A 17,011-nucleotide genomic window follows, 5' to 3' on the forward strand; every position below is an offset into this window, starting at 1 on the left:
TATCGGGCTCATGTCCACTGCCTAATGTGGTGTTTAAGCATAAGGAACTCTGCATAGGACGTAAACAGATACACATAGGAAAGCACTGCTGTAGGCTGCCCCTTTCCCTTTGTCTCATATTCTTCTTAACGGCCTCTTGATAATACACTCCAAGGGCTTCTTCCTTCAATGGAGTGTGTGTGTGTGTGTGTGTGTTTTTGAGAGAGTGTGTGTGTGTGTGTGTGTGAGTGTGTGTGTGTGTCTGTCTCTCCAGGTGGCTCCATGCTAATCCCAGCCCAGCAACTCTGTTTACCTGAACAAACAGGTCTTAATTCCAGGCGGTGTTTCTTTTTTCTTTTGTTTCTTTTTTTTTTTTTGTTGTTTGTTTTTCTCTGGAGCTCCTGGAATAGTTTGACAGCGGATCTTTCTTCTTTGCTCTGCTTCCATTGTACAGAAGGGCAAAAAAAAAAAAAAAAACTAAAACAGGAAAACGCTTTTCTCCCTGAACAGCAGAGTAGGACTGAAGAGAGAACTGGGAACTACCTGAAGCGTTGTATTATTTAGAGCAGTTTTTCGGCGGCAGACATATTCCAACCCATAACTGCATATCTCACAGTGAAACTAGACTTTTTTTTTTTTTGACTTTCTCTTACTTGCTCCAGGAGTGGTAAAACTCATCAAGACACAGCGACTTCTCAGCATATCACTTCTCTCTCTGATTTCTACCATCATGGTTTTGTTACTTTTTAAAAACTTTTTTTTTTTTTTTTTTCCAAAAGACAAAAAATAAATCGCGTCTCTGTGCCCTGATGCGGAAGAGCGATTTCATAGCGCTTTAACCATTTCGGCTTCCTCCAGTGGAGGAGCGGTTTACACATAGTTCTGACATTTCATCGGCTCGTCTCAGTCGTGGACACTCGGTCTGAGTGAATGTGGTGAAGATGGGACTGTATCCATTGCTATCTTTGTGGAAGGGTTGTAGAGGGACTGACACATCCAGGCTTCCACTCTGAGCTGATCCAAATGTTGTAGAAAATAAAAGTGAAAAGGTTTACAGAACAATATGACAACAGTGGATTTTTTTTGTGTGTGTGTGTCTGCATGAAGCTATTTATTTACTGATCCCTTTATTCAGACGGCAATAGTGGTCACACGATTTGTATGAGCGTACACTTATTTTTTTTATATTAAAATGAAACAAAATTCCAAAACAGCGCTGTACGAAATCACACTCTGTGAAAGGGAAGAGCAGAGCTGGAAACAACTTGTTTTTTAACCTATGCAGCTGTCATGCTGTTAGTATGCTGGACATACAACAGTATTTGTATGCTATTGCATCTAGGACAGAGTTAGTCTACAAGTGGAGTTCAACTTCTCAACCTGCAATGCAACTCTTTATTCATTCTTTATCATAAGGAACTGCTGCAATAACTGTCCTGTGGACGACCTGTGGGATGACAAGACCACAGCTTTTTGTTACTCAGAACCGCCTCCAATCCCCCTCTTTGGAGAACTATTTTACCATGTTTTGGCCTATTAACAGCTAATCATCATTACTGCTCCAAGAGGGGGAGAATCACCACAGGTGAGACAAATAAACATAGAAACATCATGTACATGGAAAAAACAAACATAGAAACATCAGAAGGCAACATGTACATGGAAAAAACAAAAACATAGAAACATCAGACGACAACATGTACATGGAAAAAACATAAACACAGAAACATCACACGACAACATGTATCGACAAAACAGAGTTAAGTCCAGGAAAACTGGAACAGCAATTCAGTACGTGGCTTCTTCCCGTCATAGTTATGACAGTAAATGAGGGCGGAAAGGAGAGGGATGTAACCAGGAGGGTGTTGGGGTGTGTTCAAAGCAGGTGCTGGTGGTGTGTGTGTGTCTCCACCTCAGTGCACAGGACTTGTTCCAATTAGTTCTGGTGTATGTGGTCAGAATTACAAGGTAGCCAACCCTGGGTCCCGCAGCCGTATAGACACTCCACAACCGCAGGAAAGCCCCAAGCACCCTGCCACGCCCGGCCCCGAGGAGTGTAACCCAGTCCCAGAAAGCGCGAGGAGACCCCGCACCCGTGAGGCGCACACATGCAACCCACCCCCATGTGCAGGCACACCGGCAGGCGGCGAAAACCCAGGCCACAGGCCACAGGGCCGGAGCCAGGTCCCACGCCGACTCACCGACACCCACCAGAACCGCCGGTGGGGCCGCCGTGTCCACCAACACCCACGCAAAGGCGAGGTCCGCCATAACACAACCGGCTAGATGCCCCCACCCGGCCACAAGCCCCGAGCGCCCACCCACGTAGCCGAGTGTACTTGGTGCAGGACACCTGGATGACACCGGATGAGTGGTATTAAGATTGCAGGAAGGATGTGAAGCACCCCAGGGAAGGAGCGTGATGGCGAAGATCGCAGCCGCCCTGCCCTCATAACTTGAGCCCCATCCGTCCCACAAACCCAAGGCCTATTGTGTGGTGTGTGTACTGAGGTTACATTTGTGATTACATTGGATTTTAATTGTTCCCTTTGTGGAATGGTCCAATTGAGAGCCACCAAAAATATATAATGGGGAGAGATTTTTTATACAAGTCTGACTTCAAATCATGTTTTCCTGCGGGTCTTTTGAGCATACAGTATTTCATTTGTCTGGTCTGTATTGTATTTGATTGATTGATTTATCTTAGTCAAAAATCCCTAAATAGTTAACTTATTAAACACCTCGGTGTGACCAAATGGAAAAACATTTTTGCGAAAATGTAATGTCAAATAGATTTTGGGACAGGAAAAAAACCACAGCAAAACAAAAGACATAAAGGAGCCAGTCTAGATAAAATGTTGATATTTATTTGGTCAGTGCACTTAAAAACACAGCTATGTCACATAGAACATGACATCATGAATCGGTGAAAAAGATAAACCATATTTTCCTTTTCGGTCGTACGTGGAGTAAACGCCACGATGACTGAGAGGAGGAGGAGGAGGAGGAAGCTGACACAGCAGCATTTTATGAAAGATGTTGCATCCTGTACTGATGAGTCATCAGTTCATCATATATATATATATATATATATATATATATATATTTTTTTTTTTAAAGCTTCCAACAATGTAAACAATCAACCAAAATTCAATCCGGAAAGAAATGTCCCTATTGTATTTTGTATTTGCAATGGGGTCTATGTGAAGTTGAGTTAAAACTACAGTGGTGCTTCATGGTGCAGGAAGATGGGAGGGTGCGTGTAAGTTCCCAACATAACAGTCATGTTTAAACAAAGTGCTTGCTGCTAAAATCCTGCCAAACGTGCTGATGAGCACATTCTCTCTGTGTGTATTCAAACACAGCTGATGAGCTCCACGTCGCGCTGGATTAGTTCCTGTGCGTGCGTTGCTACAAACATGTTAAGACAAAAGAAGCCCAACTGGAATTTACCCGGAAATGAAACGGAACCGAGTCAAACCAAATGCTTCCCGCGCAGCGAAGGTGGTCACTCATCACGGAGCAAATGTCAACGTGGCGCCGCTACCTGTCACCTGTCAAACGTAACCGTTAGCGACAGTAAACGACAGACATTATTAAATTGTTTGAACGGCGCAGATTCTAAAACATGGAGGGCTAGGCAGAAGCCTGGTCCGGAAAACGCCTCCCATCCGGATGGGAAATACTGGAACGTGGTAAATTAGGGCCCCGAACCCACGTGACCCTACGTCGGTACGCCGACGCCCGGCCGACGCCCTGCAAACACAGGGTGTGGTTGTACGAACTGGACGTCCAGTGGAGGCAATATGCCTCACTCCCGCCAGGGGGCGGTAGAGGGCAGCTCTGATTTGGTTCATCTGCCGCAGCCATCGCGATGTATCGGCGTCGAGCGCTGAGCGACGCGTCGCCTCGTACTTACTGCCCCGGAGAAAAGCTCAAAAGTGTCCCGTAGGGTTTGTTTGGGCCGCTACGGTAGAGAGCGCCGAGCCAGACCTTCTCGTGGAAGGCGCGGCCTGCCGTTGGGAAAATAGGGGGCGGGAGATAAAAAAATAAAATAAAATGTAATCTCACGATTAATTTGGGGGTTTAAATTTTTCAATTTAAATATGGCGTTGACCAAATAGGCACTGGGTTCAGCGCGGGCGTGTGATTAACATTGCGCCCCGGTGCAGTCGATTCCACCTGGATTTCATGAAACTCTGCTTGGGACCCTCACGTTCGGCTCTTATTGTTTATTTTTACACAGTCTTGCATTTAACCAGCTGCTGCTGCTGGGGGGGGGGTGGGGAGGGGGCAAGCTCCGCTATGCGACAGAAACACGGGTAAACCTTTTTTATTTTACGCCGCCAATCACTCGGCCGGGGGCCAAGCCCTGCAGCGGGAGCGTCGAGGGGGTGCGCCTCCCGCCGAGGAGCCGATAGGAAGCCATGACGCCACGGAGACGCGGCGGCCTCGCTCACTCGCTGGCCCTCTTCACCACGGACGGAGTGCAGTCCACGTAGGACCTGCGACACAAGAAAGCAGCGTGCAGCAGCAGCACTACAGCCTGTTTGTGTCTGTTTTTCTCTCCCATGTTTCTTTCCTCATTTTTGTTATTTGTGTTGTTACCTGCTGGCCGCGACGGGCCAGGGGGCTTGCACGGGGGTCGGCATGGCGGAGCTGGGGCTCATCAGCATGGCGCTGTAGATGTTGGCCGCCACCACCAGGATGCAGAGCAGGATGGGCCCGATGATGGCCCCTTCCAGGCCCAGATAGTAGGCTCCGCCCGCCACCGCCAGGCCTGTCAGATAGGGGTGCCCGCCACTGGGGGAATGGGGGCAAAGAGATGGATCAAGACAAAGACTGAAATAAAAACTCATTTCAAGCCATCCGTCCAACAGGTGATAAAAGTGTCCCGATCTTTTAATTCAAGTGCTTAAGCGACGTTCTGTCTCCGCAGGTAGAAAGGAGCCGTATCTTGCAGCAGTCAGGATGTGTGTTCACAACAGTGAATGGCTTAAACGCGCACTCTATCATCTCCGCCACAAAGGATTCGGCTTAAAGCCTTATTAGGGAAGCCGCCAGGCTCGTAAGCTTCTTTATTAACAATCACAGTTGGAGTCGGCCAGATATTAAATTGAGTTTCTCTAATGCGGCATTTTGGCAGCGTGCGGCGGTACGCGGCGATCTCCCTTCTCAACAGAGCAGGAGACGGCAGGTGCACGTGGAGAGAGAGCCTCATATGACGCAAAGGCGCACCCGGAGATGTCGGAGTAGATGGCCGTGTCCACGAAGTACGTCGGCAGCAGGTGGCAGACGAGCAGCAGCACGGCCTTCACGCCCTCGCCCTGCGCCAGCCACAGGTCGCACACGGCCGGCAGCGCCGCCCAGTAGGTCCCCAGGAACGGCACCGCCCCCAAAATGGCCGCCATGGCTGAGCGGGAGCCGGGAAAAAAGAGAGGGAAGCAGGGAAAGTGAAGGATATAGGGCAGGGAACGTTTATTTTTGTGTAAAGCACATTTCATTTCAAACACGACATCAAATCTATATGCTTCAGATTAGGCATCGCATTAAAAAAAAAAAGATAAAAGGTTAAAGTTCAATTATAAACATGTCTACACACATAAATCACCATTAGGACTCAAACCTTGAAGCATTTAAATTGTTGAAAGTAATTACTAAAACCAAACTGCAACCCCAGAAGGACTATTAACTGTTCACTCCTACACATTTAGGAATAAAAATCTATAAACAGATAAACATCAGTGTTAACTAATAATGACCATTTTTTAAGTAGAAAAGCCTAACCAGGGACAGGGGTCGCAAATTAGCCACAGCCAGAAATCCTATATGCAACACATCTGTTCTATGTTTTTGTAACCTGTTCCAATGTTTTTTTGCATTGTACCTGACAAATCAATTAATAAAAAAAAATAATAATAACAATAATAAAAAAAATAAAATATAAATAAACTGAAAGGCAGTTGCAAATATAAACATTTTGAACCTGGATTTAAATGCAGCGAGCATCAGGGAAAGCCTGACATATCCAACAATATGTCGTAAAAAATACAGTATATGACAAGGTGCCACCAAACAATATGTCATAGACACAAGGGTAATTATGAAATAAAGGATAATAATAAAAAAAATAAAACAGCATCGTGGCAACGGCTGAGGTAGGAGGGTCTGAATGAGTTAGGGACTCACCAGAAGGGATGAAGACGATGTTGATGCCAAAGATGGTGTGTGTGAGCCACGTGTAGAGGCCGTAAAACGCCGCCATTTTCAGAGAGGCGTCAAACACACCTCTGCAACAGAAACGGAGACACGGAAAAGGTGAAGCCAGCTGGGAATGTCGTTCCGATGCTTTTTCCACCCGACAATGTTTAGATGAGTCCGATCAGAGTTGGGTGACATGTTGCGATAATATCGATCAAAGTCAGAATCTGGCGTTTTTGTTGGCCAAGCAGGCTTACACGCAAGGCATTTGATTCCAGTTCTCAGGGGCTCAGTCTTACGAAACATTCAGAACACACAGATTAAGAAAGAAAAATTTAAGAAAAATGGATACAGCAGGTAGGATCTATAACAACAGTATAATAACAGTAATAATACAATTTATGTAAGATCATAATCTTTAAGGCTGCATTACAGTAAAGTAATGCAATTTACTGTTCCAATCAATGCCTCTAATGATGATGTTTCTCAGTTATTTCTTGTGTGTAAATACCTTATGAAAGCACCACTAGTCATCCACAAAATATCGTCAATGAATATTCTTAAGAAAATATATATATAGTGATATTTGATTTTTTTTTCCCCCGTCGTTCGACCGGTATCTGCCAGCGTACCTGATGGCCTCCTCCACAGACTGTCCGATGATGTTGGAGGAGGGTCCGGGCTGGGAGAGCGGCGTGAGGCTGACCACCCACTTGACGGGTTTGTAGTATTCCCCGCTGGAGCTCAGCAGGTAGAACAGCGTTGTCAGGAAGATCACCTGCGTGCACACAGGAGAAACAAAAAACAAAAAAAACATCCTTTGGTTTGGCCCCCCCTTTGAAATAACAAGAGGCTCAAAACGTCAAACTGGCGACTCCAGCGCGGAGGACGCCCCGTGGAAATGCTTCTCGTACGAGACTCAGCACGAAGTTCAGCAGCGCCGTGCCGCTGTGGAACAGGACGGTGATCAGGGTGGTCGTCGTGGAGATGAGAAGGCCCACGTTGCGACTCATCACCACCCACAGCGACTCCACGATCTGCGGGGACACGAGGAAAGCGTTACGGCGGGCGTCCGCCGGGAGCGCGGGCGGGCAAGCCGGCGATGTCGGGTCTCCTGTACCGAGAGCAGCGTGTCGATGTTCTCCTGCGCGAAGGAGGCCACGTCCTGCCAGTCCAGGAGGTCCAGCAGCCAGCTGCCGTGCTTCTGGCCCGGGACCTTGTTGCGGATGCGTCCCGTCTGGGTCACGTTCTGGGGGGAGGAAAAAAAACAAACAAAAACCAAAAAAAAACCAATACAATACTTCAGTTTGGATAAAGCTGAAATGTTCACACTGAGCACGGTTTGATGTTTTATACGGAAAAAAAAGAAATAACGTAAATAAAATTTTGCGGATGGGTTTTTGTTTTTGTTTTTTTTTTATATTATGGAGGTATTCAGTTTCTTGTGCTTTCATTCTTTATGCAGTGTGGTGTGCTGTGTGACGATTAAAGATTGTTCTCTTCTTCTAAATTAAAAATGATAATATTTATATTCATTTAAAATGTATATAATTATGATTGTGAGGATAAGCGGTATAGATAATGGATGGATAATTATAATTGTAATATATATAATTTAATATTATATTATTAATATTTGCAGTAATCTCAGTTTCGCACCAGAGACAATGAATTACCAAACTACTGTAAGTCTGAATTTAACTGCGATGCATGTTAGGAAGTTCACTTTGCTGGGGGGCTAAATGGTTTCTGTGGAAAAAAATAAAAAATAAAAAATAAATATATATATATATATATATATATATATATATATATATATATATATATATATATATATATTTGTTTGTTTGTTTGTTCATTCATATATATATATATATATATATATATATATATATATATATATATATATATATACACACATATACATATATACACACACACACACACACACACACACACACACATATACATATATATGAATGAACAAACAAACAAATAAATAAAAAGTGGGACTGAATACAGAGTGTACCAGCTGAAAACAGATGAGATCACCTTGTGTAACACCTTGTGTTACCTTGACAAACCAGGATTGGTACAGTCTGTCCCAGAGCTCCAGGACCTGCTTCTCAATGACAGCTGTGTGGTTCACCTTGTCGCCCAGCATCTTATGGAGCTGCAAGCGGAAATAGATAATGACAAATATGCTCGAAAGAAGGTCGTTTTGGGGGTTTTTTTTTTCGGGTCAGTGCAATCCAAGACAAAAAAGCTCACCGGGTTCTCCCCAATCTCACCTTTTGTGTTATCCACTCTCTCCCGTGCTGATAGACATTGGTGGCGGCGGAGTTGAGAGCTTTCTGGACCACACGGGCCTCCGGGAGCCAACTTGGGAGAGGGGGAAGGAGGGGAGCAAACCGTAAGAAGCTCATAAGACGTTCCATACACTTCCAAAAAATTTCAGAGAGGGAATACATTTTGGAGGCGGCTGAGCGGTCGTACTTGGCCCACTCTGGGTTGTTGGACAGGGTCTCGTTGATGAGGTTGCTGGTGACCTTGATGATGTGAGCGCTCTCATTGTGAACCTTGAGACAAGAGACGGCCCGTCACAAAAAGCTGCCGCCGGACGATTCCTACCTCCTGCGGTGAGCGGGCGAAACGCACCGTACCCAGTCGCAGTACGACATGTAAACAGTACCATAGCTGTGAGCAGCAGAGCCATGAGCAGGGTGCCCGTAACCAGGAGGAAGATGATGAAGATGCTGATCAGTTTGTCCAGGGAGCGCTCCAGCCACAAAATCATCTGGAGAGAGAGGGAGGAGGAGGGTGGAGGACGCAGAATAGGAGGGAAAAAAACACAAAGGACGGTGGCAGGGAGAGGTTAACAGTGTTATTATTGTGAGTGTTATTTAGGACACGTGGTACACATAGAAGTGATTGGACTCATAGAGAAACCTGCGCATGGGTTTAAACCAGAGCCTAGAGCAGCCATCTTGGACCCTGGAGACGTTAAGCAGCACAAACCAAACTAGAAACAAAGAAAGGACTTTACAAAAAAAAGACCCACTGGGGAACGTCAGTCGGTATATTCAATACTGTCAAAACGATACGGTAAGGAAATTAAACAGCAAACTGAGGAATAGTTTATGGTATTACACACTGAAAATACCCTGTCTTTTTGTTTCCTTCTACTTGTTGTTCTAAACGCGTCTAAGAGGTTGTTTTGTTGTGACGAGGCTGGCAACTTAAGGCAGAAGCCTGAAGGAATCAAGGTCACAATATACTGTATAGTGCCACACACACACACACACACACACACACACACACACACACACACACACACACACACACACACACACACACACACACACACACACACACACACACACACACACACACACACGTCCGTGCAGAGACGTTGGCATGGGAACCTGCACGTTAAGTTTCTTACACTCCCTGTCCAGACTTCGAGCTTCGTATTCTGTGTACAGCTGCAAGATGGCACAAATGTCACATGTCGTTCAGGTTTCCCAATGCTCCAAACCGTGTGTCAGTCTTATAGAGGCGTACGGTCATATAACTGGTTATGATGACATAACTCATATGACTGGAATCTAGGATGAGGTTGTTAGTTTAGGAACGGTCTTTAAACTCTTGCGTGTTTGCGGTTTTGAACCATGTTGTGCAGCTATCTGTGAAGCTCCAAAGCTCCAGATTTGAGCTTGACAACGCTGTATTAGTGAGTTTACGCAGCTTTAGGGCCCTCGCCTGTTAAAGGAAGTGCATTGAGAGAGCTGATTCCCGCTAATGTTGATAAGTGAAGTCACACTCTTACAGTTTACATCCCAGAGGGACGCTCGTACCGTGACGGTGTTTCCCCTCACATCTACACAGATGCACCAGGCCAACTTCACTTGTTTTACAGTATTTACACTGCACTAAAATGCTGTTTAGAATTCCAATCACGGGGCCTCGGCTCCAGCGGTTCGTCGGTCCGGCATGAGGGGAAACATTGGCCACGCCCCTGCACCCCCAACCCCACCACCACCACCACCACCACCCCAGCACCCTCCAAAATGTGCCCTGCACTGTTTCCATCAGCCGTCACTCCATGCAGCTCACAAACTCTGAGGCCAAGCTGCCAATCGAACACGCAGCGGGGGAAGCTGTGGCAGGGGCCGAGGAGCCAAGGGGCCCCTGCCTCAGCTTCAAATCAACTACAGTGAAGCAAGAAGCACGGGGGGGGGGTTAGTGGGCGGGGCAGACGTGAGGCAGGATGGGAGGATGATCACAGTGGATGGATAAAGCGTCAGTCCAGCTACTAAAGAAAAAAAAAAAAAAAGTGCGCGCGCACACACACACACACACACACACACACACACACACACACACACACACACACACACACACACACACACACACACACACACACACACACACACACACACACACACACACACACACACACACACACACACCTCTCTCTCTCTCCTATCAATCCATTTCCCCAGATTATTACCTGCTTGTTAAGCCAATGCCAGAGCTTGGGGAGGAGACAAAGAGACAACGGGGATTATTATTGGAATCATCACATGTACCCAAGCAACAAGACACAAGGCCCTGATTGGGTACAGGAAATAAGAGAATCAGGAAGTGGAAAGGGAGACGGGCGGGGTTTCTCATTGGATGCAGGGAGAAGTGAGGGTCTGGATTGGCCAAACGTGAGAAGTCATGTACAGAACTCAAGTCATCCGGTGTCAAGTGTCCCAGAAAGTAAAGAAATAGGAAACCAGTTAAATGTTAAATGATGATTTAAGGGGCACAAAGTCCTCGCGTGAATGACGAAGTGGTAGTTTTGTAAAATATGTACAAGCTGTGCCTGTTGCCTGCTCCTGATGCATTTTCCTGACCGTCAGTGTCTATCTAGAGAGAAAAAAAACAATCCATTTAAACCGCTGTAGGAACGGCTACAAACATGTTGTGCGTCATTTTTCGCTGTCAAACAAGCCAAAGGTCTCTTTATTATGCAAATGTCAACATTCGCCACAAACAAAACAAGCGCAGCACAACTTAAATGTTTTGCACTGACCCCTGCAGGTCTGCGCAATACTGCACCCCAGCTACAGACTGCTTCTACTACGATTACTACTGTGTACTAATACTGCTACTATTACTACTACTGTGACTTCAACTGTTTGACTTGATCCATGTGGCTAGAGCTGTGCCAACAACAACACAAATATGACTACAACTAACAGCTGAGAATTCTATTCGATGCTCATTTTAAGATATATTCAGGTTTCCAAATAGAACTCTTATTTCATTCCCGTTCCAGACTATTAATGGCGATGGTGGAAAGTCTCAATAATTAGATACTTCCTGCAACACTCAACACTACACTAAAGTCGGAGAACGATGTCCTTTGGAATACACAATGCTGTGCTACCGCAGCTTCTTGTTCACATCCACAAGAGGCGATAACTTGCCAGTTGGTGACTGTTCGCCAATGAGGCAGAACGGAAATTCATGACTTGGCAACATGCCTGTCAACCAGCTCCCTCAAATCACAGTCGTTTTCTGACTTTTAATGTATTGATCAAGGTCCATTTGTGCTCTGTATCCTTTATCGGCCTATGGTAAGTCGTATTGCAGTGTAATGCAATGTAATAATGTAACATGGTAGTTTTACAAAGGAGGTGGTTTTTAAAATCATTGGTTGTTTTTTTCTTGTCAAATCGGCCGCTCGATACTTGAGTATGAACTCCGGTGTTCAGTAAACACAGCGTACAACACCCTGGCCTAGTAAGTTGTCAGTGGCCTGATGTACTGGCCAGTTTTCAATGGATAATATGTGTATGAAAAAGAAAGAGTACCAAGATTAAGAACGTCAATTAAAGTAGGGTGCTGCGGGGAGGCGGGACAGAGGCGTTACCTTGGTGTCAATGCGGAGCACGAACTGAGCGAGGCCTTTGATCGGCCCGGGCAGCAGCGCCTCCTGACGCTCACGTACAAACTTGTCCAGCACCGCCCACCACGAGGCGAGCCTCCGCTCGGCGAAGCTTTTCACGCCAAAGTGGACCACCAGCTTCTTCATCAACCACACTGCAACATGAACCAAACAATATTACTTCAACAAAACAGCATAATGTTGTATTTTAAGTTACAAGTGTATGGCTTTTTCCTGGCCTCTGCAGGCCTTGCTTACAAGCATACTCCTGAAATTATGTTTCTTATTTTCTAATCCAATAATGCCAACAATAGCATATTGCAAATGTGTCTGCCAATAAAATTGGAATTACCACTACTACTAATTGGAATACAACTTATTAAGAGCCTCATTTGTATTTTGTGTGTGTGTTACCAGCTATAGGGATGGGAAGGAGCTGCAGGATCCACAAGTTGAGCCAGATCTGGACCAGTACGAAGGCCCAGACCAGCAGCACAAAGTAGATGTCGCTGGCTCTCTGGGAACTCCTCTCTCTCTGGAAGAGGCCGCCGGGGACGGAACAGGAGCCCCGAGGGAAGCCGGGGGTGCTGGAGAAGGGGCCAGGGACGGGGCCGGGGCCCACAGAGTCCACCCCAGTGCCTTGGAGGACTGAAGGAGGGAGGGAGGAGAACGGGGTGGAAACAAAGAAGGAGAAGGAGAGTGAAAGTTTTAAGCATGAAATTCTATAGTTTTGAAATTATTGTACCAGTTAGCCCATCCTGCTGTAGCAGAGTTAGGGCTAGTGTTATCAGCCAGGACAGATATTTAAGGGGAAAATGTTCATGTTCAACATGTTCTACAAAAACCTCCTAAAAACGACGCAGAAAAAGAAGATATACTGTGTGTGTATACACACACACACACACACACACACACAAACACACACACACACACACAGTTTCTTTAAAACCAAATCTGATGACTTCTATCTCCATAAGTCTGTGAGGAGCCCCTCCTCTCCGTGCACACTCTGAATCAAAACATGATTAACCATCCCATTGGGTTGGGAACTGAAACCCGGTACATGCCCAAGCTGCCGATTTAAGTATCCCCTCCGGTGCTCTGAACCACCACGCACGCCTTCATTAAACATTATCGCCGCTAGCAATCCTCTGTGTTCTTCTGTATGAGGGCGCCGCCGCTCTCCTCTCCGGTGCGACGGCGCCTCTCAAAAATAATATCATATCGTTGATCAAAAACCCAAGTACGCTTTGGCTCCTCTGTGCGTGCATGCTCTGAGGGAGCAATCGGGGCGCGATCGCGTGTCCCGTTCCGCTCAACAAAGCAAATGAAAACATTTAGTTTCTCATTTTAGTCGTCTCACCTTCACCGGGCATTTGTCTGGGTTCATTTTTCAGTCGCAGGTTGCTGCAGGAGATCGCCATGTAAAGAGTGTTTGCAGCGAACGACAACACCTGTCCTGATAGCTCCCCTGGGGACAGGAAGGTGAGGAGAAACAAGAACGTGCTTAACAGAAAAGAAAACAAGTGTGTCTGTCTGTTTGTCTCTGTGTGTGTGCGCATCCATACTTCACATGTATGCATTGTATGGTCAACTCAGCAAACTCAAAACTGAATAGTGCTTAACTTGAGCACTGAGTCTGAAGTTTTCAAATTTGATATAATCTTCAAAGGCATCTATCGAAAGATTATTGGTTGATGTTCAAGACTCTTACCTCTTCCTGATATACAGCATGTTGGCAGACAAAGGGGGGGGTCCTTACTATGAATTAATTGTGTTTGTGTGTATACGTCCTCACCGGTGCCAGGAACCGGGGGCTTCTCTTGGGATCCCACAATGAGAAGAACAACCACCACCACAAATATGGGGACTCTCCAGCAGCCGGTGAGGGACACTAAACAGAATCAAACAGAAAGAGATTGGGAGTGAAAACAACGCAGCATGCTTCTTTACAGAGCTTGCTGGGACTCAGTATCATTAGTAGTTTACCGGTACCAAGCGGATACGACTATGTTTATCATTCCGAAAACCACTTTCTGCTGCTAAGTCACAAACGGATGTTCATAGATGTGCCCCTCCTCATGCTTGACGTGGCTTTTGGGAATTACATTCGAGAACTGCTGCCGGTTCTCCTCAGGATCCACACAAGGGCCCCCCAACGGCAAATGATGTTTCCCTTCATGCGGTGGCTTATCAACTCCATTGAATTAAGCAATTTGAAACCAGTCACATTTAGCATTTCAGACCTGAAGGTTAACACCCCCTCCCTGCACGCCACGGGCGACTATAAATACCAGACGCCGCCTCACGCGCCTGACATATAACGCAGAAATAGAGCGCCAGGGCGCCTGTGCGCGCGCGCAACTACTTGGCGGACTTGCGCGCTTTCGGATATCTCCCCATCCCACGTCGTCTCCTCACCGAGGTAGAAGAGAAGGGTCAACCAGACGGGCACCGACAGGTTCCTCAGGTAGTGCTCGGTGCCGGGGCTCCACCGGAAGGTGACGGCCATCACGTATCCGCCCACCACCGTGCACACCTGCACAGGAGGAGCGACGGATAAAAGATGTTGGTAAAAGATGTTAAAAGATGTCGGAGGGCTCTATGCTGTCATACAAAGAGTCATTGACATGGGGTTGAAGCATTCTGTTGGACGCAAGCTCCATAAAACCGTACAGTGCCCTGCATTCAAAACAACAGCTTAATTCATGCCTCACCATGTGTCGGTTATAAAACAGTAATAAATTATTGATTGACCTCTGTATCTTTTGTGGGTTCCGCTAAACAGACTTCTTCCTCTGTAATTTAATACAGCAGCATCCATACTATTTATAGACACGGGCAATGCTTGGGGTCAGGACTGGGGGAAGAACACTTAATGTGATCAGACACAACTCAAAGCACAACGCAGCCTCCCAAACTGTGATGTTGTCTTCGAATTACGTGAAACCGAACAGAGACTGCTGAACAGAGACTGCCGCAAAAAATATATATAAAAATAGCTCGACAAGCTGTGACATATCCCAGCAGGTTTCCCATAATCAGAGTAGTTAACTCCATCAAGCCAGGGAGGCTTTATGCTGGATATGATTTAGGCCAAACCTCCAAACCTGTGTATACAATAGTTAGGGAGATAACAGAACAGTCTTCATTCTACATTCCCTAGGGGTGCTTACATCATGTTAACTAAAGAATGGTGAAATTTAGACTATTAATTATTTTGCTGGGGACCCACTGGAAACTTTTGAAGGGACCCCTGGAACGTAACCCGGACCCCACTTTGAGAACCTCTGCTTACAGTATGTGCAAAAAAAAACAACCCAAAAAGCAAGAGAATACATTTGTTAACGCGCACACTGGATGCCTCTGACGTCATCCGCTGCCAGATGACGTCATACGCGTCCCTGTTTCGGGTCTAGTCCACTGACCCTGTGTATGGGGGTCTTCCACGTTTTCAAGCCACTCCCACAGCACGTCACTCACCCACACGCCGTGGAAGAGGTCCAGCGCGGCGCCGACGACCGTGCAGACGTGCCCGAGGATCGCCCACATGCCGACGACGCTCCAGAGCAGGTACAGGAAGTAGAGCAGCGGCGCCCCGGCCCCGACCGCCAGGAGGACCGTGAGTCGCTCCAGCACCAGCCGCCCCAGCGCCTCCGCGCCCTGGTTCAGGCACCGCACCGGGACGAGCAGCGTTCCCAACACGATGGGCGTGCCGGTGTCCCGCAGGCCGCTCAGCCAGGACCGGCCGAGCCGCGCCAGGGAGTACTTGAACGGGTGGAGGAAGGTGCCGCACAGCACCGCCCAGAGCAGCGGCCGGAGGAACGCCTCCAGGATGAAGTAGACCAGCACCGTCGCCCCGCAGCAGATGGCCACGAAGATGAGCGCCCCGGTGTTGTAGAAGGCCTGCTTGATGTTCTTGTCGAATTTGAGGGAGGACGGCTGCGACAGCAGCTGGCTCATCATGCCCACAGCCGGCTGGACGCTCTCGGAGAAGGAGACGTTGTAAGGCCGGGCGGAGTGAGGGCTCTCCGGGGGAGAGGCAGATGTGGCTGGCTCCGGCTCCGGCTCGGGCTCCGGCTCCGCCTCCGCCTCCTCCCTGTCTGCCATCTTCCCGAGACTGACTCCCCCGCCGCTCTCTCCCTCTCCAGTCCGCTGCAGCGTGCAGGAAACAACGTGTGACGTAGCTCTCGCGGTGCACGACGGGTAGCGTAGTTGTTTTCTTTCGTAACGCGTGTCGTTCCTTTCAAGCGCATTTCTTGGTTTTATCACAGTGTGTATTAAAAAAATAGATACATAATAAACAAACAAATATTGTATTTGGATAACATATTCCATAAACAACATGCCAAGCGCTTTACATGAATACATCACCACAAAGCCCTATAATAGAGGTGATTAATTCATATGTAATAGAGATATATTAAATCTATTATATAATAGATAATACATATATAAATATAATATATCTATAGCATAATAATAGTGATAATATCAATAATAAAAATAATAATAATAAATATAGCCGTAGGCAGCACTAAACGGGATCCATTTAGTCGTGTTTGGTACGTATTTGTTTTAATTTTAGTTTAAATTTTAGTTACAAAGACTGCATGTGAATCACAAACGACTTGGTACTATGTACTGTTCTGAACCTCAAATAAAACCAAAGGTACATATTCAGGAGGGAGATGACAAAAGGACTAATGTTAAACCAATATTTATAAAATAATAAATAACTAACGTTCCCACAAAATAGAAAATTTGGTTTCGGCATCAGTTCACCAGTGAGTGGGTACAGGGTCAAGGACGGACTGGGACTAAAAAAAAAGGGCGCTAGACTTTTTCGCCGAGGCCAGTTCACCACAACCAGCCCGCGGATACTCCACC

The 17,011-nt window shown here is 46.6% G+C and overlaps 1 protein-coding gene across 2 annotated transcripts; it reads right to left on the reverse strand.

The window, feature by feature from the left end:
• Positions 1-2,852: 2,852 nt before the first annotated feature.
• On the reverse strand, positions 2,853-16,255 carry tmem245 (transmembrane protein 245). 2 transcript variants are annotated; one of them, XM_080004945.1, is made up of 18 exons: positions 15,605-16,255; positions 14,543-14,660; positions 13,920-14,015; positions 13,485-13,592; positions 12,536-12,769; positions 12,107-12,276; positions 10,694-10,717; positions 8,873-8,977; positions 8,677-8,759; positions 8,472-8,562; positions 8,255-8,353; positions 7,301-7,429; positions 7,095-7,217; positions 6,813-6,958; positions 6,169-6,269; positions 5,218-5,392; positions 4,588-4,782; positions 2,853-4,484 (listed from the first exon to the last, which is right to left on the reverse strand). In XM_080004945.1, exons 1-18 carry the CDS (start codon positions 16,229-16,231, stop codon positions 4,436-4,438), a joined length of 2,673 nt encoding a protein of 890 aa, XP_079861071.1. In that variant the 5' UTR covers positions 16,232-16,255; the 3' UTR covers positions 2,853-4,435. The 2 variants fall into 2 exon arrangements, with proteins under 2 accessions (XP_079861071.1, XP_079861072.1); XM_080004946.1 differs by lacking the exon at positions 10,694-10,717.
• Positions 16,256-17,011: the final 756 nt, after the last annotated feature.

Source organism: Zeus faber, assembly GCF_960531495.2.
Source record: "Zeus faber genome assembly, chromosome: 8".
NCBI lineage: Eukaryota > Metazoa > Chordata > Actinopteri > Zeiformes > Zeidae > Zeus > Zeus faber.